At 31.5% G+C, this 26,219-nt stretch overlaps 1 protein-coding gene across 2 annotated transcripts; it reads right to left on the bottom strand.

Annotated features, from left to right (window-relative positions):
* Window positions 1-54: 54 nt before the first annotated feature.
* On the bottom strand, window positions 55-25,609 carry LOC107897050 (transmembrane emp24 domain-containing protein p24beta3). 2 transcript variants are annotated; one of them, XM_016822389.2, is made up of 4 exons: window positions 25,204-25,609; window positions 24,438-24,624; window positions 24,123-24,230; window positions 55-370 (listed from the first exon to the last, which is right to left on the bottom strand). In XM_016822389.2, the coding sequence occupies exons 1-4, from the start codon at window positions 25,411-25,413 to the stop codon at window positions 237-239; spliced, it is 639 nt and encodes a 212-aa protein (XP_016677878.1). In that variant the 5' UTR covers window positions 25,414-25,609; the 3' UTR covers window positions 55-236. The 2 variants fall into 2 exon arrangements, with proteins under 2 accessions (XP_016677878.1, XP_040934869.1); XM_041078935.1 differs by lacking the exon at window positions 55-370 and adding an exon at window positions 23,445-23,730.
* Window positions 25,610-26,219: the final 610 nt, after the last annotated feature.

Below are 26,219 nucleotides of genomic sequence, written 5' to 3'. Positions count from 1 at the left end.
TAGCCCTTTAATCTAAGTCCTACATCTGCTAAATTATAAAGTGTAGGCACTGCATTGGCACAAAAAAAAAGGTAAAATAGTAGCTTATAAAAAGTGAGTAAAAAACATTCATGTAAAGCTACAGTATGTTTGAAATATGATACTTGAATAACATATAAAATACCAAAATGTAACATTGCATGATTCGTTTTTTTTTTTGTTAACTGATCTTAGTATTCTATTTGTGATGAAATTGTTCAAACTCGATTGTATGCAACTGATTTGCTGAAGAGACGCCGAATATAGATAACTTGAAGTACACTTGCAACAACAAGCAGAAGGTATTCTCCAACTGTGTAACCTATAACACGCTTTCTGGTGCTCTCATTCGCTGCAGGCATATACCAATCATAAAGGTGTACATAAATAACGATTAGATAGTTATACAATGTTATCAGAGAATACATTTGTAGTATGCAGCAAATGCAATATTGACGTCAATGAATCAATCAAGAGAAACCATCAATCATGCAGTGATATATTAGATGCTAAACATTACGTACTGATGCACTTCATTAAACAAGCAGAACAATTTACTTCAGCACTAAGGTCTCTTCAAGCTTAGTCTTCCATGAATATAATGTAAGGTGAAATTATTAAAATAATAACGAAGGAAGAAACAACAGGTAGTCTCTTCAAGCTAACATGGTTATCGGGCTCAACGTTATTCTTAATCATGGTTTCTACAAAAATAAAAAATAGCATCATTAAAAGGCATAATAACATTCCACTAGAAACAAATACATATTATCACTTTAATTATCATGTGTTTTTAAAACTTGAGAACTTCATTCACTATACTTTCATGGATGTGCAAGTGGCAAAGATAAGTATTCTAGCCTATCTTTTCTGCAAAATCCAATCATGCAATCAAAATCAAAACAACTCAAGGCCAAATTGAACATCCATGTGCAAGCTTTTGCCTAGATGAGATTTCAAGAAAATCAACAATCTATCTCTTGATTCAATTCAGACTTATCATTTGAACAATCAAGCAAATAGATTGTGTTTCTTGATCCATACGCCTTTGGAAGACCCTTACTCAAGTGAAACTTTTGAAAACTTTAAGGAAAAAATTAAGTTCCATTTTAAATTGATGAATTCTTTTATCATAAATCATGTTTCTTAGGTTAGTTTCCTATTTTGTGTTCTGAGGAGAATGTTAATTAACTTAGTTATGTGTTTTTCTATTACAACTGTGGAGTTATGCCTTGCATTTTTCAACTTCTCTTCTTTTAGTTAAACTCTATTTTTAGTTTCTCATTTAAATTTTGATTAGTGTAGGTTATTTTAATATTATTTGATCTACGAATTTAGCCTATAAATAGACACTTTTTACCCTAGAAAGACTAAATCCATTACACATTTATGTATTAGCTTTTAGAATCTTTTAGAGAATTTTGTGTTTACGTTCTGAGGGTTCTTATTTCGGGTTTCAGGGTTTAGTTTTATCTTCATCTTTGTACCATTTGTTTTTGTCGTTTTAGTCAAATTATTTTTCCTTGTGATTTTTTACTCTTCAAAGGAGTTTTTTCACGTAAAATATTTTTATTTGATATTTTCAATTTCTTCATTATTTTACTTGTTCGTTTTTTAATTGAATTTATCTCCAACAAACTGGTATCAGAGCTAGTTTAATTTTCACAATCAACTATTCGGAGATGGCAGTAATAATGTTTGATATTGATAAATTCGATGATATCATAAATTTTAATCTGTGGCAAGTTCGAATGACGACAATTCTAATTTAGAGCGATCTTGAGGTCCTTACAAAGAAAATGCCTAAAGATATGGATAAATCAAAATGAGATATGCTAGATAAAAAAAGCTCTATCTATGATTTAATTATATCTAACAAATAATGTGTTGAAGAAGATTTTGATGGAGAAAGTGACATTCACATTGTGGAAAATGTTAGAAACCCTCTACGCAACAAAGCCTAGCTAACCGATTGGTGTTGAAATAGCGTCTATACACGTTCAGCATGGACGAAACTAAGTACCTTAGAAGTCACATCATTCAATTTATTACTATTTTAAATAATTTAAAAAATGTTGATATTCATATTAATGATGGAGATTATACTATACTATTATTATGCTATTTACCCCATTCATACAAGTCTTTTAGGGAAATCTTGATTTATGATATAGATAATCTCTCATTCGAGGATGTGAAGGGTAATCGATTAAGTAAAGACAAACTTGAAAATAAGTTTGGTTCGGATAGCAAGTCAGATAGGAAAGTCTCAAATTTGGTAGCATCAAGGAAGTGAGACAAGAGATGTCACTATGTAAGAAGTTAGGTCACGTCAAGGCATATTGTTACAAACTGCGAAATAAAAGGGTTGCTGAGAGTAACAAAGAAGTTTTAGCTGGTGCTAATTTTGCCAATGACAAGGGTGATGATTTCTTCTTGGTATTAACAAGTGAAAACTCTGAGCTTACGTCTAAGTGGATCTTGAATTTAGGGTGTTCTTTCCACAAGTGCCCCAATAGAGACTGATTCTCTACATACAGTTCAGTAAAATGTGGAGTTATGCGCATGAAGAATGGTTCACCCAGTAAAGTAATCGGTATTAGTACTGTCTAGATCAGGATGCACGAAAGGACAACTAGGATACTATCAGATGTCAAACATGTACCTGACTTGAAGAAAAGACTCATCTCATTAGGAATTTTGAACTCGAAGGGTTGTGAAATTAACATCGAGTCAAACGACATTAAGGTATCTTGTGGGACTCTTTTTGGTGAATGGTAAAAAGGTTAACATTCTTTATATTCTAGAAAGTTCAACAATGATCAGTGAAACAGGACATCCCTCGTCTATTAAGGAGTCGAAGTCGAATCATCTGAAACGGAAACTTGGTTATAGGAGGGAAAATGTATGACCGTTTTGTATAAGAGAGGTTCTCTTTTGAATGCAGGTTTTGAAAAGATATGGCACTACGTTCGTGAAAATCAGACCCCGAGTCAATTTTGATTTGGTAGTCCACAAGCCGAAAATTAGATGTCTTCTAGCTTCTAAGCACAACTTTAACTCAGCTAATATCCTACATACTTTGAGATAAGCCTATGGCGGGCATTGTCAAAGAAGGTATTGTGAAAATACAAGTCAAGGTGAAATTTTGTGGAGCTATGCCTTGCATTTTTCAGCTTTTCTTCTCCCAGCTGAATTGTGTTTTTAGTTTTTCACTTAAACTCTGATTAGTGTAGGTTATTTTAATATTATTTTATCTACAAATTTAGCCTATAAATAAGTACTTTGTACCCTAAAAAGACTAAACTCATTACACATTTAGTTTTATCTCCGGTTTTGAAGTTTAGTTTTATCTCCATATTTGTACTCTTCATTTTTGTCGTTTTAGTCAATTTATCTTTACCTGTGGTTTTTTATCCTTTTTGGAGGAATTTTTCCACGTAATATATTTATGTTTGATTTTTTTAATTTCTTCACTATTTTACTTGTTCGTTGCTTAACTGAGTTTATCCCTAACAATAAGAAGAAGATGTCTTAATATCACATTTGCCATCAGAGCTTAAACGTACTAGAAATTTTATCACAAATGTATGTGTGTGGAAACTACATAGTTAAGATAGAACAATTTATTTAAAAATAACATATAATAACAAATAAAATACTATGATATTAAAATAAAAAATTAAATTAAATTAAAAATACTAAATGCAATAATAAAACCTTAAACAAATTATGATATGGTATGGTACTAAATGCATTAAATATATAAGAACAAGAACATTTTCATAATTTTCCAAACCAAGTTTATTTCTAGTTGATTCTTGGCATCAATTCAATCAAAAACTTAAAGAATAATATAGATATACAATTAAAATTAAGATTGGATTGAGTAATAAAATCAAGGTTTTATTAATGCATTTTTTATTTCTTTTTTAAAAAATTAAAAGACAAAATTAACTTCAAATAATGCAACTTATTTTAAATGCAACTTTGTCATTTTCTCAACCATGTTGGTACCTGATTGACTCGTGTCATGATAGAGGTAATAAAATATGTATAATAAAATTAAAATTTATTAAACAAAATAAAACCTTGGTTAAGTGAAATATTTATTAATACAAATGGTATAGGTTCAAACCCTATTATATACAATTTTTATTGATTTTTAATTAAATATAATAAAATACCCTCGAATAATATTATTTATCTTCAATATACAAAGATATTTTTTAAAATTTTTGTAATTTTCCTAATTGAGTTGGTATTCGATTAACTTATAACATTAACTCACTTAGGGGTTTAAAAAATAACATAGATAGATATATAATTAACGGAGGAAATAAAACGTGCATAATAAAAATAAAATGTATAAAAAATATTAAATTAAAATTTTAGTACAGTGATAAATTTATAGTTTTACTAATACAATTTGCATGGGTTCAAATTCCAACATATGCATAATTTTATTTTTAAAAAAAATAAAAATACTAAAGTACCATTGAATAATATAACTTATTGTAAATATAAAAGGACATTTTAATAATTTTTCTAAATTGAATTTGTACTCGATTGACTCGTGAAACCAAGTTAGTCAGGGACTTAAATAATAGTAAAGTATATATATAATTGATGGATGTAATAAAGAACATATAATAGAATTAAAATGTAGTGAACAAATTACAATAAAGCTTTGGTTAAGAGGTATAATTAAGATTTTATTAATGCAATTGGTATAATTTCAAATTCCATCATTTGCAAAGTTCTTAATCGAGTTGGTGCTTAATTGACTCGTGACGCTAACTTAGTAAGGGTTTAAATAATAATATAAATAAACAATCAATGAAGACAATAAAGTGTGAGTAATAAAATTAAAATGAATGTTGAGTGGTAAATTTAATATTCTACTAATACAATTGGCATGACTTTAAATATTATCATATACATTTTTATTATTTTTTAAATAAAAAAATTAAAATGCACTCGAATAATATAAGTTATTGTAAATACGCAAGGAAAATTTTGTAATTTTTTTGAGTTGATGCCTAATTGACTCGTGACACCAACTCAGTTAGGAGCTTAAATAATAGTATAGATATATCATTGATGGAGGTAATAAAGTAAGTAAAATAATATTAAAATGTATTAAAGAAATTAAAGTAAAGTTTTAGTTGAGTGTGAAAATTAATGTTTTATTATTGCAAATTTCATGGGTTCAAATTTCACCATATGCAAAGTTTTAATTGGTTTTTTAAAGAAAAACTAAAAATAGTAAAATTCCCTCAAATAATATATCTTCTTTAAACTAAAAAAATAATATTAAAATGTATTAAAGAAATTAAAGTAAAGTTTTAGTTGAGTGTGAAAATTAATGTTTTATTATTGCAAATTTCATGGGTTCAAATTTCACCATATGCAAAGTTTTAATTGGTTTTTTAAAGAAAAACTAAAAATAGTAAAATTCCCTCAAATAATATATCTTCTTTAAACTAAAGGACATTTTCGTAAATTTCCTCATTAAGTTGGTGCTTGTTTGACTATTGATCCAAATTCAATTAGGTGCTTAAATAATAATATCAATAATTAAGTTGATGGCAAACTACACCTAAAGTCTCTAAACTATTACTAAGTTTATATTTTGGTCACTCAACTTCGAAAAGTTACAAGATGGTTCTCGAATTATTCAAAAGTTTTCATTTAAGTTGCTAGATTTTTAAACTCGTTGTTGTATGGTTTTTTCTACTTGAATTGCCTACACCAATTGAAAGCTCGCTTTTCCTTCTCTTCTACAATTCAATTATTTTTCATAAAATAAATTTTAACGTAACATATCTATGAACCAAAATCAGAACATTGTTCTTCTCAATCTTTGACACTGCCCATCAGATCAACTTGAATCTAAAGTATGTTTCTCTACTTGTCTATATGTATTAACCCATTGTACGGATCATGAATTCGATACTTGGAACTCACTAGTCGAGCTTTAAAAAATAAATTAATAGCCCAATAACCTAAATGAAAACGTTCAAATAGTTTAATGACAAACATAAACTTACTAATAGTTTAGTGACATTGAGTGTAGTTTATCCTTAAGTTAATTAAGATATCCTATTTGTCATCATAACTTATAATTAATAATGTAGAATTTATATGGCAAGAAGGACTCTTATAAGGGTCTTGCTTTCATTACGACTCTTATAAGAGATTGCAATTTCCAAAGACATTTTCTTCTCTAAGTAGCAGTCTGTATCAGTTTTGTTAGTTTCTTTAAAAGTTCGATTAAATTAAATTATTGAATTCTAGCTTATTGGTATAAAACAAATTGAATGGAAAGTTTAATAGAACCATTACACAATGTCAACTTCTTCTAGGATTTTAGTTCTAGTTTAAGATAAATTATTCATTTGACTTGCTAGTTGGTAACATTGATTCTTTTTCTTTTTACTAACAAAAGATCTTCAAGAGAGTTTTCTTCATCTTAATTAATAGTTTCTTGTTGGATTCAATTCTTTCAAGAATTAGTTTTAAGATTTTTTCACATTTTATCTTACCTAATTGTTAAAAATTGGAAGCAATAATTAGAAGACTTTGAAAGTTCTTGTTAGTGTCAAAATTCATTTGATTACCAAAGGGAATTGAGACACTTTCTACCATTAGACATCATCATTCATTCCATAGACTTTTCCATCCAATTTTCATCCTATCTTGTTTGAATTCTTTGGTTTAATTATCCTAGACAATTTAAATTTCGATTATGGAACCCTTTTATTTCTGTTTGTTTTTGTAATTCTGTTATATTTGTTGTCATAATTTGTTACTATCATTATGTTGCATTTAGTTAGGGGAATTAAAAGAGGTAAGAACAATAAGTTTCATTTTAGTTATACGGGGCATTTTAGTTAAATAATTGAAATGATGTGTATTAGTTCTGTTAAGCTAGACTACCAATTGTTGTAATAGCCAAAATAGCTGATAGCTAATTCCTTTTTAAGTTGGATTATGCAATAGGAAAAGCATGCCAAAATTTAGGTCTGCAATATCCTGGAATCTGGGATTAAAAGTTTTGATGTTTGTGGTTAAGGTCAGTGAGTGAGTTGAACATTTGGGTTCAATCTCGCATTTTAATGTCAGAATGGGCCTGTTGGTCAAGTGGTTAGTTGTGTGTCAGTGTGTCAGTGTGTCTTTGGGTTCCGAGTTCAAGTCCCTGCGAGTGTTTTGATATTTATATGTCTTTATGTTTTTTTTAAAGAGGAAGTTAAATTTTAAATAGAAAATAAGTTTACGTTCTTTTGTTTTTACTTTTTATTTTTTTCTTCCCCATCATTTCTCTTTTGTTCTTTCCAAAGTCCAATTTTGTTTGTTTCTTGTTTCTTTCGTTTTATATACGTTATGTGTTGTCTGTCAAGACTGATCGTCCTTGTGCGTTTCATTTTATCAAAAATGCTGCTTGATATCGTGTTCTAAGGTGTGTGTTCTGAAATGGTTTAACTTCGGTATAGAATTAATGTCTTGTGTGTTTATGTAATTGATTATTTTAAGTATATATTGTTAGTGAATTGTATGTGATTCTGTATGTTTTGGCATAATTCTAGGTTACCAAGTGTTGGGAATCGTCTCGACATCAAAATCACAAATTTCAGGCTATTATGGTGTGGTTTCGTGACCACACAGGTAGCCACACGGGCATGTGCCCCGCATGGGTGGCTCACACGACCATGTGAAATTGTGAATTAGGATTTTTAGGCAAATTTTAATGCCACACGAGCGTATGAGATCTCCATACGGCCATCTCATTTACTCTTTATTTTTGGCATTTTTGGACAGTGAGTTACACGAGCTGCTCACACGGACGTATCCCTTCCACACGGGCGTGTGTTCCCTCTACACGGGCGGGTGTGACCTCCACATGGGGGTGTAGACCCCCACACAGCCTGGGCACTTCCACACGGCTAGGGCACACAACCATGTGGCCCTATTTTGCAGAATTTTTATTTTGAGTCATAAACTGCATGTTTTATGTTTGTGTAATCTAACCCTCATTTAAGCCTCGGTAAGTGTGTTTGGGACTCGATTTAGTTTGGTTCGAGTATATACATGCATTTATGAGCTTTGATTTTACTGCTCGTTTATATGATGAATAAGTATGAGTTTATTATTTTTGTTGTAACTAAACATTAGAATACAAGTGTAATCAAATCTGAATCTATTCAACTGGAAATATTTATGTTTGTTTTTGTATATTGTCTGCATAATATGTGCATTGTTGCATAACATGAAGATTTTGGGATCTGGCTATGAAGAGAAGGACGACAGACTTAGTAGTTTTAACTGCGATACTTTTGAATAGAAGTTTACCGCACTATCCTATATGTATATCAGCTCAGCTGTATACAATTACTCAAGTGGCATAGTTCAACATTGTGGTGTGTTGGGTGAATGAACCTATTATGGTTCTATGTGGTGTGCATGGTGGACAGGCCTACCATATCCCTTATGTGGTGTACTAGATGGACGAAGTGATGTTTGGTTGGTGGGGTAGGATTTTGAATTGTACATCTCTTCACATCTGAATATACGTCTGTTTGTCAGAACATTCTATCTATTTGTGTGAACATTTAGTTATTGACAATATAGTTAATGTCATGTAATATGATATGATTATTGCGTATGACTGGAAAATCATTTCTATAATTTGATATTGTACTTGACATACCAGTTGAGACTTTCGTAAGTGATATTTTTATGCACATGCTTGTCTGAAGTATTTATTGTGTCACTCCGTCTGTTGTCATCTATTCATGTTTCGGACTCACACTGGGCTCACTTAGCTCATCTCTGTAGCATCTTTCGTTTCAGGTTTGGAGTTGGACTCGGCATACTGGAGGTCTCAAATAGATATGGTTTGATTCGGTTTAAGTAAAATTTCACAAGTTTTATAAGATAAACTTTAAGTTGGTTTGTAAGACAATTATACAAACTGTGGACTAAACTTTAGAAACTATGGATTTATTTTTGAATGTTTGACGCCGGTTTAATATTGTTTCAAACACAATAAGCAAAAAGGTTTTCTTCATTTGAATTAAAGTTTTTATTTCCGATTACTTCGATAATCAATGTAACCTCCGAGATTCAGTCTAAACTTCTAGGTTGAGTTTTGGAGCGTTACAAGACTGTTATTGAATATGTTTCTCCCTTATTTCTCTTGTTTCTTTCTTCCCTTTTTTTTGTTTTCATCATTCTCGGATCGACCGTAACAAAGGCATTAGAGCTCTTCGTTCCTCCATAGCCAGCGATAGGATCTCCACCGAACTGCAAAAGGATGTAGGACATCTACAACAAGAGTTAGCCTAACTTCAGGCTTAACTTCAGGTTAAGTTCACACAGCTGGACACCAAGTTTGACAATAGTCTCAAGGAGTTCCGAAAAGGAGTATGTGAGAGTTTTAGGTCTAAAATGCAAGGTTTGTTCAAGCAATTCCTTGGACACTTACTTCTTGCATCAGTTACGAACTCATCTTAAGATAAAGGAAAAGGAATTTTAGGAAGTCCTTTAGGATTTCCCCTGAGAAGTACTCATATGGTTTCTCCAATGGTTGAACTAAACAGTGCTACTCTAACATTGCATGGTGGTTATTCAAACCACCAAGTTCATTCTCACAAGTTGGGTTGCCCAAAATTTGATGGAATTGACTATCGAGGCTGATGGTCCAAAATTGAATAATATTTTGAGGTTGAAGGGTTAGCTAATAGCACTAAGGTACACACTGTAATGCTTCATTTGGAGGGAAAGTTGCTCGACTGACACCATTTCTACACTCAGAGACAATAAGGCTTCCATTTTCTGCCTTGGGATGGCTACTCTCACAACTTGAAAGATCAATTTGGGTTCAATTCATTCAAAGATCCCATAACAGACTTGGTTTCCCTCAAACAGTTGAATTCTATTGACCAATTTCATGATGAATATGTGAATATGTTAAACTAGTTACACTTATCGAAAACTTATGCACTAAGCATCTTTGTGAGTAACCTTAAGATTGATATAGGGCAATATCTAAGGCTATTCAAACCTAAAGATTTGGTTAAGGGGTATCTACTTACCAAACACGTTGAAGCTATCCTAACCAATGCTGGGGAAGAATTACCAATAGCAGGTAGTAGGATACAACCTAAATGTAACGACTTGATTTTCAGTAGTGTCAGAAACTCCAGTTTTAAAATGTAATTTTTGTAAACAATGTTTGTAAATTTAATATTTATGAGGCTAGAAATATAAATATATTAAATTTTGATCTAATAATTTTGTTTAATTTATAGTTAATTAAGGTACAAGTGTAACGATTATAAAGTTAGTGGCATTGAAAATGAAATCAAGAACCCATTTTCATAAACCAAGATCGTAAATATTTTTATTAAATATATATGAAATTATATTACAAGTTAATTGAAATTATATTTTTATTACTAAATTGTAAAAGTAGTAAAAGTTCAGTTATTAGAGAAATTTTTATTAGGAATAAGGAACAGGGATTAAGAAGGCAATTATACCTTTTAACTTTATAGTGGCCGGTGGTGGCATGCTTTTCCATGAATTTGTATGAAACTTTTAAGTAAATTAAAATTAAATTAAAACACAAAATAAAATAAAATGTATATGTTAGTTTAGTGGGGAGAAAGAGAGAACATTTCTCTTCATCTTCCCTAAACACTAAAATTCCGTATGAGAAAAGAGAAAGAATCGGCCTAGGGACTTTGGTTTTTAAGCAACCAATTACTAAGTTCAATTTAATCATTTTCCAGTAATTTTTATGTTTTCAAAATCTCGAGAGCTTAAGCTAGTTGACCCATGTATTAATTTTAAAAACTGTTAAAGTTTATAAATATTGTCATTGTTAAACCTTGAAGCTTTTGGTGTTAAATGTTTAAGTTTAAAGCCTATATATGAAAAATGACTAATTTCTAAAATGGAAGTTATTAATTTTAAACATAGGGATTAAAGTGTAAATATTTCAAAATTTGTATGAAATTTCTATAATTATGGATAGTAGTGGGCTGTAGAATGATGAAATTGAGATCGATTTCAAAATCAAGGCTTAATTTGAAAGTTATAACTATTTTAATTTTAAGGACTAAATTGAATAAAATGTAAAACTTTAAAAGGCATTCGAATAATAAAACTGAACTCGATACATGCACATAATAGGATGATATAATATGTATGAAATTGATAAATTGAATGAAATAATTGTGTAGATCAAAACTTGGACCAAATAAAAAATAATCGAGGAAAAGACAAATTTGTTGAATAGCCCTTAAATTTTTAACTTGTTTACTGTTTTAACCAAGTAAGTTCATAGAGTATGATTATATATAATTGTAACATATTCTTGAATTATGGAATCGTTTTTGTGTGGTTGTAATTTGAATTGTTTATAACTTAGTACAAAAAAGTGTGATGCAGACTAAATCGTACAAAAATGATAAAATGATTACTAAATTAATTATGATGAACTGCAATTCGAGATATTTAATGAATTGATATATAATTATTATTAACCGAATAAGATTGGTATGAATTTGATTGAGTATCGAGATAGAAGATTAAATTGAATAATTTGCAAAATATGTTGAAATTGAATATGATTTGAATATAATTTGATATTATATCATTACTGAATTATTATTCATAACTAAAAATGGAGCAGAATTGTCGAAAGGAAAAGAAAAGGCGAGAGTCGACGACGGGTGATGCAAGCTTTTGGTTTGTATTTCTATAACCCGAAATTAATTTTAGTTAATGCATAATTATGATATATTACTCTATATATTATTAAGGTAAGTTATTAATAAATATCAACTGAAAATGCTAATAGTGGAAGCGAATATCGAGACTTGGACTAAATTGAATAGAAAACAAAGTTTTATGATTTAACTAATTTATGAAATTGAATGTGAATAGTGATAATATATAAAGAGCATGCACTTAAATGAAAGAAAAAATCCTTGCAGTTACTTGAATTAATTAATTTTATCTTTTATGCCAAATAAAGCTTACCATTTCTTTATTACTTCTTTACTCAAACGAAGAACAAACAATTAATTTAATTAATAAGATTTTTTTTTTGCTTTCGGCTTAGCATAAAAGATTAGAGATCATATAAACAAAAGAAATTTAAATTTCAAAAACAATTATTAAATATGAATTAATTGAGTTGATTTCATTAAGGATAATTTAAAAACATAAAATAAAATTTTAAAATTTAGGAGATTAAATCAATTAATTTAATTAATTAAAATATTATATTAACAAATTGATTAACATTATCAAGAACAATTTATTTAATTAATTTTGATGTCTTGAAGAAATTTCAATACTAAAAAAAAATTAATTTTTTTTGGCAATGGGATAAACGAGTACAATTGACACTTTTCTAATACATTATTTTAGTTCCTATCGTTTTTTTCACTTTAATCCTTGATTTCTTTTACCTTGATTAAAAATTAAAAAAGACATTTTTAGATAACAATGAAAGTGACCCAAAAATTGGATGACCAAAATGAAAGTGTGAACAAAACATTGATTTAACATTTGAGTGACTAAAATGAAGACACCCTAAAATATGAGTGACAAAATTACAAAGATTTCATTTTGAGTAACCAATATGAAAGCGCCTTAAAAATTGGGTGATCAACTAGGTAGTTTACCCAATATATTAAGCCTATTATAGTCGAATGGCACTAGGATATTGATGGTTACAATGTTAACACTTTGTTAGGGCATGAGTGGTTACAAGAAATATTTTATGAATGAAATATGATTATGGCAGTCTTAAATTCAAATATTAGATAGTTGATGGTTCATTAAAGAATTGATAGGTAAGTGCCACAGGCTGCGGTTCAATGCCCATGACCATTGCAAAAAAGCGTCCAATGAAGGTCAATCTATTAAATAGGGCTCATTTGACTCATTTGAACTGATCTGGTTCAAAGATAAAATGACCAAGCTTATCCACTTGAAGCCTTGGTGGCCCGATGAAGCACTTACGAAAAATTAGGACTACCTTGGTAAATAAGAAAATTAATCTTAGAAGATTGTAATATAATAATATTTGACTTTGTAATCTTGGGAATATGTAAACCCCTTAATTGTAGATAGGTTTCAATTTCATCTGTCAATGAAAAGCTAGTTGTACCATTGAACTTTTTGTTCTCTTGAACTTTATTTTGTCTTTAATTTGCTTCCACTTTATAATTTGGTGCATTAGAAAAATTCTACGATAATTCTTACTTTGCGAGAATTAGGCTGACTTAGGCCTCTTTTGAGCAAAAAATCATCTAAGGTCACACGAATTGCCAGATGAAAGTATTAGTTCTGTAATAGTTGGTATCAAAGCTAAGGTTGTGAAGGCACCGTTCAAAATGTCGAAAAAAATAGCCAATCAAATTGAGCCAATAAAGACCCATGGGAAGGTTAGGAAAACAAGCCAATCTAGGGACATGCTGTTGACTTTAAAAGGATGAGTTGTTATTCTCAAGAAGTCTATATGGGACATGAGAAAGACTTGAGGAAGTCAAGGAACGCATTGCCGAAAAACTACACTCATTGAAGGTGCAGCTCATAGAATTTGTGTTGGAGTCTCTCAATTCCAATGTGGAAGCGATGCAATAAGGGCTCAATTCCACCAAGCATAAGTTAACAGTGAGGAACGATACTCTCGAGCCATTGTGATGGCTTCGAAAGAGAAAACAATGGCTATGACAAGAGCTTTAAACACATCGAGGAACTCGAAGGAGATCGTCTTGGTTCGCACCATCATGGAAAAAAGTGTTGGGTGCAACACTCAATAATGATATGGATGTCCTAAAGTCCAAAGATGTGGGGGCAAGATCCACAAAAGATGTGGCCTTCTTGTGGGAAATGGAGCAATACTTTTGTGCTAAACGTGTCATAGATGATGCTAGATGCTACTAAAGTAAACATTACCACCACGTATTTCACTACTATTGCTCTTTTATGGTGGCGCCGTAGTTCCACATATTAAAAACGTGGTGGAACCACAATTAGGACTTGAAAGGAATTCCAAAAAGAATTCAAGGCACAAAAATATATTGAGGACAAAGCTTAGGCAAAGTAGTGTCAACTTATAAAACGAGTCACAATTAAAGTATGTGTGAAGGTTTAACGAACTCATGCTCCAAATTTTTAATTTGAATGAGGAGACATTTTTCCTTTGTGGGTGGGCTGAAACCATTGGCGAAAAAAGAGTCGAAACGCCAAGAAGTTTAATAATTTACCAAAGCCATAATGATAGCGTAGTCTTTAATTAAAATTGTTTCGAGGAAAGATAAGTTCAAGTCTTTCAAGCCGAATGGAAAAGACAATGGTAGGGAAGATAAAAGACATGACGAGTATGTCAATGGTAATAATGGCAATAGTGACAATAGAGAACCACAAAATGGGAAGTGAAAAACCAACAACCACCTGAAAGAAAAGATGAGCAAGATAAAATGCTTCCTTTACAATGGCCTACATATAGTAAGGAACTATCAAAAGAGATTTGTGTTTTCTATAATTTAAGGTGATGATAAGCCAAAATAAATATCCATGAATCTTAGTTCAATTGTGAGTGGTGTCGAAATCAAGAGGGACAATGAGAATAAAAAGTCAATAGAATGCTTCTTTTGTTGTGGTCTGCATAAATTGAAGAACTGTTCAGAGCAATCTAAGTTAACCACGATCAACAAAGAAAAGAAAGTAGAGCCTAGGGAGAAAAAGCTATTGGAGCTTGGATCAGTGGTGCTCAATTTTGCTAAAACAAATAAGGATGGAAAAGCGAATGAGTGCTCTCATTGATACAAGAGCAACAGACTTGTTTGTATCGGAGAAAGTAATGAGTAAACTTGGTCTTAAAGATAGAAAATCAATTAAAATGATCAATATGGTAAATGTCAAAGAGGTCTCAACTATAGGAATAGCACAAGGAATGGAGCTGTAGATCGGAGAGTGGAAAGACAAGGAACATTTCAAGATAATTCACTTAGATAATTACGATTTCATGCTTATCTTAATTTTTTTTACCAGATTAATGCTTTGTTGGTTCCTTTTGCCAATTGCATATGTATCTTGGACACTCATCAACAACATATAGATGAGTTGTGATCAAAGTGATAAGGAGACCCTCTTAGGAATGATAGAAGTGGGGAAAATCGGTATGAAGCATGTTGAGCTATCAGTGAAGTTACCACATAACAGAGAGGTGAGTTGTACATCAAACTTTGGGGGGTAAATTAGTGATGCAAAAGTGGACAGTAGAGACAAATAAATGCAACAAGCAAAGTATATCTCAAACACTTTGGTAATGTTTTTTATTCTTACTTGTTAGCTTGGCAATGACACAGGGGCCCTTTCAAAGTGCTAAAGTAGGGAAACCGAGGGGTATACAAACTAAAGTTGACGGGAAAACTCAAGGTTAACCTAAAATTCAATACGGGCACACCAAAACTTGGTTGTGTAGGTCAAGCAAATCCCGATCGAGAAAGTCATAATAGGGAAAAGTAAGAGCGACGGGCTCTTGCGAGAGAGATGTACCGACGAGCGAAACAATTTGAGCTAGTCGACGACGAAAACTGAGGCAAAGGTTCCAAGGGGTTAGACTACCAGATAGAGAGACTGGTAGAGAAAGGGCAAATGCGTCAAGAAAGTTCCGAAGCGAATCAAACTAGTATCATTTAAACGACACGAGGGCTTTGAGAGAATAGATAGGAGAGAATGTCATAGACTGTGGTTCAAAGCCCATGACCATTATACAAAAAGCATCCTATGAAGGTCAATCTATTAAACGGGGCTCATTTGACCCACTTAAACTGACCTGATTTGAAGAACAAGTAACAAAGCCCATCTACATAAAGTCTTATGCCCTAGTGAAGCACTTCTAGAAAATTAAGGTTACCTTGGTAAATAAGAAAATTAATCTTAAAAGATTGTAATATGATAATATTTGATTTTGTAATTTAGGAATTATGTAAATTCCTTACTTGTAGATAGGCTTCAATGTCATCCATTTGATGTAAAGCTAATTGTACTGCTGGATTTAAGGAACACAACTATAAATATATGACCTCTCCCTCATTTGTAATTAAGCATTGTATCCATTATATTCTAAGGTGAATACTAATTGAAAGCATTTACTCGAACACTTTGGGGGCGTTTTTCTATGGTTATTTTATTACTTCGAGCTTTCTTTTGTCTAAATTGCTTCCACTTTATAATTTGATGCCTTGAAAAAATTCTATGAGAATTCTCACTTTGTGAGAGTTATACTAACTTAGGCGTATTTGAAGTGAAGAAATCGCCTAAAACCACATAGATTGCAAGACGAAAGTTCTAGTCTCATGACATAAGAATATAGTTATGATAATGTTGTAGGTAAGTTTAAAAAATAAGTATATTATAGTGTTACACAAGTTTTGGTTTAGTTTTCATGCATAAAAAGAAACCTACAGTGGTTATCTCAGGCTACATTATCCGAGGTATTAGTACCAAAGACAAAGGTATTGATACTTGCTAATTCTATAGCTAAAAGTGCACTTTTTGCATAGATAAATTGATTTTTTTTAAGTTTTATTGTGAGTGCAAAAGGAACTGAAGTGGATAAAGAAAAGGTTAAAGCTAATTTGGGAGTGGCCTACTCCTAAATTCATTTTTGAGATGAGATCTTTCAGTGAACTAGTAAGTTTTTATCGTAGATTTGTGAAAGATTTTCTCACATTTGTTGCCACTCTAACTAATATTGTTAAGAATGTTAGAATTGAATAGGGAAAAAGAAAAAACAAACATTTTTATTATTTAAGGAAAATTTATGTAGTGCATCAATTTTGAAGTTTCTAATTTTTCTAACTCATTTGAACTAGAATTTGATGCTTTAAGTGTCGGTATTGGTGTCGGTTTAGTAAGAGGGAAAATCAATTGCCTACTAGTGAAAAGCTTAATGGTGTTCAACTTAATTACTCCACTTACGACAAAGAATATTATGCCTTGGTAAAAAGCTTTATGAGTATGGCAACACTACTTACTTCATGAAGAGTATGTCATTCATACTGACATGAATATCTTAAACACTTACAGGAACAAAGTAAGTTGAGGAAACCTTTCCATATATAATAAAAGATAATGTAATTGTTGATGCTTTATTTAGATGATAATCTTTAATTACTACTTTGAATGCTAAGTTACAAGAATTTGAACATATTAAAGAATTATATGCACATTATTCCAACTTTGCTTATATCTTTAATAAACGTGAAAGTAGTTCAATTGATAACTTTTATAAACTTGATGGTTATTTGTTTCAAAACAATAGGTTGTGTATTTTCAAATATTCATATAGACAATTACTTGTTAGAAAAGCAAATAAAGGTGAATTAATGGGACACTGATGTGAATAAAATTTTAGATATGTTTTATGAACATTTCTTTTAGCCACATCCAAAAAAAAAGATGTTGAATGAATTTGTGTTAAACTTACAGCATGCAAACAAACAAAATCCAAACTCATTTGCCTATTCCTAATGCCTTTTAGACTAATTCATCTATAGACTTAGTTTTAGGTTTAACAAGGATTAAAATTGGAGAGATAATATTTTTATCGCTATTGGAAGATTTATTGAGATGGTACGCTTCATTCCATGACATAATATATCACTAATGCAACATGTGGCTAATTAATTCCTTAAGGAAACTATGTGCCTACATGACATCCCTAAATTCATTGTTCTCGATAGAGAGTTAAAGCTCTTAAATCACTTTTAAAAGGTATTATAGGGGTTAAATTAGGTACTAAACTTGTTTTTTCTATGGACAAACCGAAGGGTTAATCAAATCTTAAGTTCTTTACTTAGAATTGTTATGGATAAAACCTTAAAGAATTGGAAAAGAAAAATTTTGCCTTTTTTAAAAATTTTCTTATAATCATTATATCCAATCTTTAATATGACTTTCACCTTTTGAAATTGTTTATGGTTTTGATCCACTAATTATTTTAGATTTTGTGTTTGTTTTTTAATGAATGAACTACTTTTAATGGTGAGAAAAAAAATACAAACTTAAATAGATTAATGAGAAAAGTTAAATTACAAAATAAAAAAAGGAATGAGTTGAAAGCCACTAGAGTCAACCAAGGCCAAAACAATGTTTTGAACCCGGTGATTGGGTTTAGGTTTAGGTTAAAATGTGCAAAAAACATTTTCCTCCCAAAGGAAATAACAGGTTGGCACTAAGAGGAGATGGTCCTTTCCAAGTTACCAAAAAGTCACTAACAATGTAGATAAGATTGATTTCCCCAATGAGCAAAATGTTAATGCTTTAATGCAATGATTAATGTTTCTTGCCTAACTACATTAGATGTTTCAGATTTGAAAATGAATTTTTTTCAAGGAAAAAGAGAATGATGCATACACAAGTAACAAAAATAAAAATTCAAGTATACTTTTCCACAAGATCCAATCACGATATCAAAATCTAAGTAATATAAGGCAAAATTAAATATCTACTTGCAAGATTTTGTCTTGAAAAGCCATCAAGAAAATCAAGAATCTATATTTTAGTTTAATTCGAACTTAACTCAGAATTTGGGCAATCAAGAAATCAAATCATGTTCCAAGATTGTATTTCTTGATTTGAGGCATGTTTGGAAGACCCTCACTTGAGAAGAAATATTGAAAATGAATCAAGTTCCATTCAAAATTGATGATTTTTGTATTAGGAATCTTGTTTCTTACATTGCTTCCTAATTTGTGTCTATTGGATAAGGTTAGTTAGGGTCTGTTCTGCAGTGCTTAAAAAAATCACTTCTAGCTCCAAAAGCATTTCTGGATAAAAAGTTGTGCTAAACAAGTTATTTTTAGTTGAAATTTTTAGCTTTTCAGAAGTACTTTTGAAATTCACTTCTAAAAAGGAAAAGCTAATTTTTTTTTGTTTTTCCTCCCCAAAAACACTTTTAGTACTTAATTTTTCATCCTTCCAATAACATAGTATTTTTTCTTTTTTTCCTTGGTGCTTAATTACAAATATGTTAAATTCATTAATTAAAAATAAAAAAATATTTTTTAAAATGCTAATTAGAAATATTTAATGGTTATATTTAAATATTTAAAATATAGTTTATACATTTTAATTAAATTTTATAAATAATTAATATTTATTACTTAAAAATATTTAAAATTCATATTTCATATATTAAAATATTAACAAGTTATAATAATTTTTTTATATTTTTACTAAAATGTAATAATATTAACTAATTTAAATATTATTTAAATGCATATTTATTACTTGATAATAACATGTCTAAAATGGACATTTTATTTCTCAATAGCACTTTTTGACAGTAATACTAAACACTTAAATTTTAAACCAAACTTTTCAAAAACACTTCTCAAAAGCACTTTTTAAAAGCATTGCCAAACTAGCCCTTAATTAATTATGTGTTTTGCTATTAAAACAAGTGGATATCATAAGAAATCATTTGTTGTCTAAAATATAAAATTAAGCTAATTTAGAAGTTATATGGCATGTAGGACTCTTTTATATACCCTTGTAAAAGAGCATATACCTTAGAATAAATAGCTGACCAATTATAGGAGTCTTATTTAAGTGTGTGGCTTTCAATAAGATTTTAGAGAAATATTTTGTAAATTTGGCAACTCCTTCAAGTAATAGACATTGCACTTGCCAAATAAGTCATCCTCTCCAGGTAAGTTGCATTCTTTATTAGTTTTATAAGGGTGTTTTAAAATATTAATTGAATTAAATTGTTGATTTCAATTTTATTAATGTCAAAGAGATCGACTAAAAATTTCAATAATGCCATTGCACAATGCCGACCTCTTCTAGGATCTTTAGTTCTAGTTTGGGTTAAATTCTTCATTAGACTTGCTTATAAATAAGCAAGGTTTGCCTTCTTTAGTTGTTAACTTTGATTCTTTTTTTATTAATAAAATATCACTGAGAGAGTTTTCTTCATATTAATGAATAGTTTCTTATTGTGTTCTTGATAATAATTTCTTCTTCAATTCTTTCAAGAATTCTCTGAGGGAGTTCTTCACACTTTATCTTGCCTAATTTTGCAAATTGAAAGGGATAATTAAAGGCCTTTGAAGGTTCTTGTTACTATCAAAATCCATTTGGTTACCAAAGGGAATGAAGACACTTTTGACAATCAACCATCATAATTCATTTAATCAATTTTTTCATCCTATCTTGTTGAATTCTTTAGTTTAGTTATTCTTGAAATTCTAACTTCCTTGACTGAAATTTTCAAATTCTTGAAAGGTTCTAAAAGCTTTGTTGCCATAGCTTTCTTCTAGTCCAAGAAAGTTTTTTGTTCCATCAAAATTCCTAGAGATCATTCTAGTTCCATCTTCTTGATTATTGTTGAATTCAATTTCAAGTTTCTTGTTCAAAAAATAATCATTCTTGTGTTTAGAAATGCCAAAATGTGGTTCCACAAGTTTTGTATTCAAGAAGTATCATTCATTTGAAATTCATAAGAACTCTTTCCTTATCTTTTGAATCAGAATTCTTGATTAATTCTTTACTCAATTTTCTTAATTCTAATTAAGTTCTCTTTCTTGGAATTTTTAAAATAATCCAATGCCTTTAGTGCACCATGTTGTTTGTTCAAGGTCTCTTTCAGTTGATTATTTGGTCTTTAAATTCAATCCCAAGTTTCTGCATCATTTAATCTAGTAGTTGGAGGGAAGTTGTCCACTCAAGAGTCTTGGCGAACAGTTCATTGGGAGGCACAAGGGGACCAGTTTATGACAGATTTCATGATTTTACCATTTGAGAGGTGTGACTTGTCTTAAGGATCCAGTTGTCCCTCTTACCAATGATTGCTCACATTTCCAATGAAGATCTTCAACAACTTTTGACAAAGTTTGAAGATGTTTTTCAGACTTCTAAAAAACTCCCTCCTCATAGAATGTAGGACCATCAAATTCCCCTAAAGGATGAGAGTTTGGTGGTCTAGATCAAGCCATATCATTACCTCACATGTCAAAAATGTGATATAAAAAGGCTAATCCAAGAAATGTTACAAACAAACATTATTAAAGATAACTACAATCCCTTTGCATCTTCAATTGTCATGGTGAAGAAAAAAATGACAGTTGACGCCTTTATGTAGACTACAAACAGCTCAACCAACACACTATCAAAGTTAAGCTTTCAATACATGTCATAGAGGAGCTACTTGATGAATTGGGGCATGCTTTCTACTTTTCCAAGCTCGATTTATGGTCTCGTTATCACCAAATCAAGATATGGGAGAAGGATATCCACAAGACTACATTTAGAACTCATGAAAGCCACTATGAGTTCTTGGTCCTAACCAATGCTCCTAATTTCCAAGAATTAATGAATGTTGATGGCAAACCTCTTTTGAAGAAGTTAATTTTGGTTTTTTTCTTTACGTCACATCTTAGAGAAGTTTTGAAACTCTCGAGGAAATATCAATTATATGCTAAGAAGACCAAACGTAACTTTGATACCACTGAGATCGAGTACTTGGGTCTTATAATCTCAAAAGGATCCATGGATGCCATAAAATTAGAAGGAGTGCTCACAATTCAAAAAGTGGCATTCTTATTTGATTACGAGGAGATTTTAGATCAAGATTGACCACTAGAGCTTGAGGTTTTTGTCAAATAAGATCACTTCCTACTAGTAAAAATAGGTGGCAAACATGTGGCCACAATTATATCGTCACCTACAGAAAGGGTATTTAAAATGTTAGGGTTAATGCCTTATTTAAATGGCCACGGGTGCAAGAAGGAAAACTGTTTCAGTACACTACATTCTTTGGCCTGATGTGTGGACCAAGGTGTTAGATTCTTGTCTCATGGATGCTAAACTCCAACAACTTTGTTTGGAAGTGCAGCACCAATCTCACTTGCATCCCAAATATTCTTGGGATGGCAAGGTTCTTAAGAGGAAAGGAAAGGTGGTGGTTGGGAATAGTAGCACTCTCATGAAGGATCTCTTTTAATGTTTCCATGGAAGAGTAATGAAAGGTTATTCAGGTATCCATGCTACTCGATACAAAATGGCGAGGCTCTTTTACTGGAAAGGTTTTTATCAAAGGCATCAGGTAGTGGATGAAGGAGTGTGTCGCTTGTCAGATCTATAAAAGTGATAATCAACTCATCCAAGGCTCTTGCAACCTCTGTTAGTACCTAATCGAGCTTGGGTAGCAATCAGTATCGATTTCATAAAGGGTTTACCAAACTTAAAATTGAAGAATACCATGCTGGTTGTGGTAGATTGATTGGCCAAGTATGGCCATTTTGTGGCCTTGTCTCATCTATTCTCAACCTTGAAAATGACTCAAGCATACTATAGTCACATCAACAAGTTGCATGGCAAACTTGAATCGATTATGTCAAATAAAAACAAAATGTTCATCAGTAATTTTTGAAAAAAACTATTCAAGAGGCTTGACACAAGCCTTCACATGTCCACAACTTATCATCCTGAAATAGATGGTCAAACAAAGATTCTTAATCGTAGTTTAGAAAGTTCCTTGAGGTGCATAATTGGTGAAAGGCCTCAAGACTAGTTCTTGTGGTTGCCTTTAGCTGACTGGTGGTACAACACCACCTACCACTCAGCTATTAGGTCTACACCATATGAGGCCCTATATGGACAAGAGCCTTCACACCATCTGCCTTATTTAGCTGGTATTTCTCCCATAGACATAATGGATCGTAGCCTTCAACAAAGGGAGGCAGCCAGGCAGCTTCTGAAAATTTCATTTAAGAAGGGTTCAAGTTCGAATGAAATAAATAGCTGACCACAGAAAGAGTGATAGAGAAGTTTAGGTTGGTGACTATGTATATTTGAAGCTATAGCCTTATCCACAGGACACAATGAGGAGACAATTGAATCAAAAGCTCTCTCCCAATTTTTTGGTCCATATGTTGTGGAAGCTTAAGTAGGGAAGGTAGCTTACCGATTGAAGCTACCAATAAGGTCTCGAATCCATCCTACCTTCCATGTTTCTCAACTTAAGAAACATATGAGAAAGGCCCCAACACAAACCAATCTGCCACTAGTAAGGACAAATGGAGCCCTTTTCAAGAAGCCAATCCCAGTGGTGGATAAGAGGATGGTAAAGAAAGGGAATCAGGCTACAACCGAGGTCTTAGTGAAATGGGCCAACACTTTCCCAAAAGATGCTACTTGAGAGAATCTACAAGATCTTAAGCAACAATTTCCACTGTTTGATCCTTGAGGACAAGGATCCTTTTAGGGATGGGAGTAATTGATATAGAAAAGAATTCTTAATAGGCGGCTACATTCAAAAATCTATTATGTTCGTTAGTTTCATTTTATTTGCTTGGTGTAAACACTGCGTTTTGATGTTTTAGATGTTTAGTAAAACGGTGCGCTTTAGTTGGATTGTTTAGTGGCTAAAACAACACATTTTTAAGCTTTGTATCAGCTAAATGCAACAATGCGTTTCAGAAGCACAACTGTCAAGTAACAGCTTCCTTAACTGATTCCCAAAACCGTTGCTCATTTTCCCTCTCAAGCATGTTTGGAGAGGAAAAGTTGTTGTGAATATTCAACACTGATTTTGCTTCTATGCTTTTCTTCTTCTTCAATCTCTTTTCTGTTGCTTCTTTTCTTCCTATTGTATTTTTGTTTCATTTACTTCTGTAACATAGCCATCTAGATTAGTTTTACCAAACCACACTTAACATTAAAATGACACATTTCATGGTATTTAGCATGAACTAAGTGCATCTTGTAACATCCATATTCTTTAGTTGGAATTTGTCATTAACAAAAAAGGTAGCTGAAAAGAATCTAGATATTGATAATGGAAAATTGACAATATTCTAGGTGTTAAGTCAGTGAAAGTCAAGGTTGGCAGTGGCATTGCATCAGAAAGAGACCAATTAGAAATGAACAAAATACATATTTAAATGACAAAACCATCCCAATAGCCCAAAAGCATTAGAGCCAGCTAGCATATTAAAATGGAAATAAAGCTTTAATTATCAACTTTCAACTCAATGCAAAAGCAGAAAACAGAAGCAACTTACTGTGACGATGTCGAGTATCACGAGCTTTCAAGTACTTTTGTTCTGCTGTAACAGACTCCAAAGCCTCTCTCAGCTCAGCAATTTTAACATTAATTGGGTTCAAATGTTCTGTAACAAAAAAAAAACGAAGGAAAACTGATCAAATGTGGGAAAATAAAATATCAGCGATGTACATACAAACATGGCAAAAAAAAAAGCAACTTAAATGCAATAGCCAAAGTTGAACACCAATAAAAACCACCATTTACAGCTTTCCCCTACAAACAAATTAGATAAATAGACATAAAAATACTGCAAAAAAAATTTATAACAAACCATCTTTGGCAAGGTCATGATCAGTGGGAATATGGCCGACATGAATATAGAAAGCAATGGTCTCTGGTGTTGAGTATGGATTGTGAAAACAAAACTTGTACATTCCACTTCGCGGGGCCTTGAATTCAATCTTGTCCCCAGATGTCCCCTTCAAACTGTGAACTGTATTACCCCCAGGCGAAGTTACCTGCATTCAACAAAATATCAGGCAGATTGTAATAAGCTGTTCTTCAAGGAAAACTAAAACCAATTTTAGACTCCTGAAATAATACTGAAACATAAGCCTAAAGTTCAACACAAGTACATATCCCACAGGTCAAATCAGATCAATTCAAGTGAATGAGCCTAAAGAATAGAACACCTCCCCCCCCCCCAAAAAAAATCGAACACCCTGAAAACATATTACATTATCTACGAACCATTAAAATCAAACACCCACAGGCAGTAGATCACAAATTTACAAATTCAAAAGACCATCCAGAAACATTCAACACTAGTCTCCATGGTTCCACGAAAAGCAAGGTATCAAAAATCTCAAATTTCATAAAAGAACAACCAACCTTTAGCCAATTGAATTAAATATGAAATTATCCTAAGAAGCCAACTTTCACCGAATGGAATTCGAGACCCAGACATAAAACAATTGAAAAATGGGCATAAAAAGTCGACCATTACCGCAAGGAATCAAATACCAAGGTAGAAAATCAATCCAAATTTCTCCAAAAAAGAAAAGACATCAAAGTCAGAGATCGGGTAATTAACTTACGGTGAAATCAATGCCAGGATGATCAGAACTCCAGAAAATATCGTGGTCGACGACGACAAAGTTGCCCGAAATTGTGTCGCCTTCGTAAAGCACGTATTCATAAACGCATTCCATGTCACTTACGGTCACCGAAAGGGAGGAAACGTTTCTCGCCCAATTAAAAAGAAACAAACAAATCAAAGCCCACTTCTTTCCCCATCTCTTCTCCATCTGTTTTAGAATTCCGATTTTTTTTCCTGAACTGATTTCTATCTAACAGCTAACGGTCTGAAAAATCTGTACTTCTCTTTTATCAGAGCTTCCATTCAACGAATCAGTAGTGCACTTACCATATAACTTCCATTTATGAACGAAACGCCGCCGTTTCCTCGACGTCGTTCCGCGTCTGCTTTTACTTTTACCCGTTATTCTTTTTAATGCTTCTTTGACCCTTATATTATAGTTAAATGAGCAATTGGTACAATACAAATTTTTATCAATTTGTCCTTGTACTTTCCTTCCGTCTACCCGATCAAATGCTATTTTATTTAGAAACAACTCAAAACTCTTTAAAAAATATCAAAATTGTAAAAAAAAAAAAGAAATTCTAAACTGTCCAATAACATACTAGAAAAGTTTTTAAAAAGCATAAATTTCTAATTTTTCTAAAAAAGGCCCAAAATTTCAAACAAGCGGATTTTAAAAAAATTTATGAAATTTTTAATCTTTTTCTTAAAGTTTTAAAATCACTGCTCATAGATGATTCTTTGTATATTTGGAAATTTAGAGGTAGCTTAAACCTCTACTCTAAATTCTGAGTGTAAGTGTTCCTGTACCTATGATTAAATGTGAGATATGATTGTTTGTGAAATTGTGAAATCATGAACATATGAGATGCTATGATATGTTCTATGAGTTTATGTTGACTGTTGTGGAAGTGAATATGAGAGTATATTATTCATGTCATGTGATGGTAAATATGAGGGTATGTTCTCATGCCTTGTGACAGAGATTATATAACACCCCTAATCCGTATC

Source organism: Gossypium hirsutum, chromosome A10 (genome assembly GCF_007990345.1).
Source record: "Gossypium hirsutum isolate 1008001.06 chromosome A10, Gossypium_hirsutum_v2.1, whole genome shotgun sequence".
Lineage (NCBI taxonomy): Eukaryota > Viridiplantae > Streptophyta > Magnoliopsida > Malvales > Malvaceae > Gossypium > Gossypium hirsutum.
The sequence above is the reverse complement of the archived record's forward strand: the minus strand, read 5'-3'. Positions and strand labels throughout refer to the sequence as shown.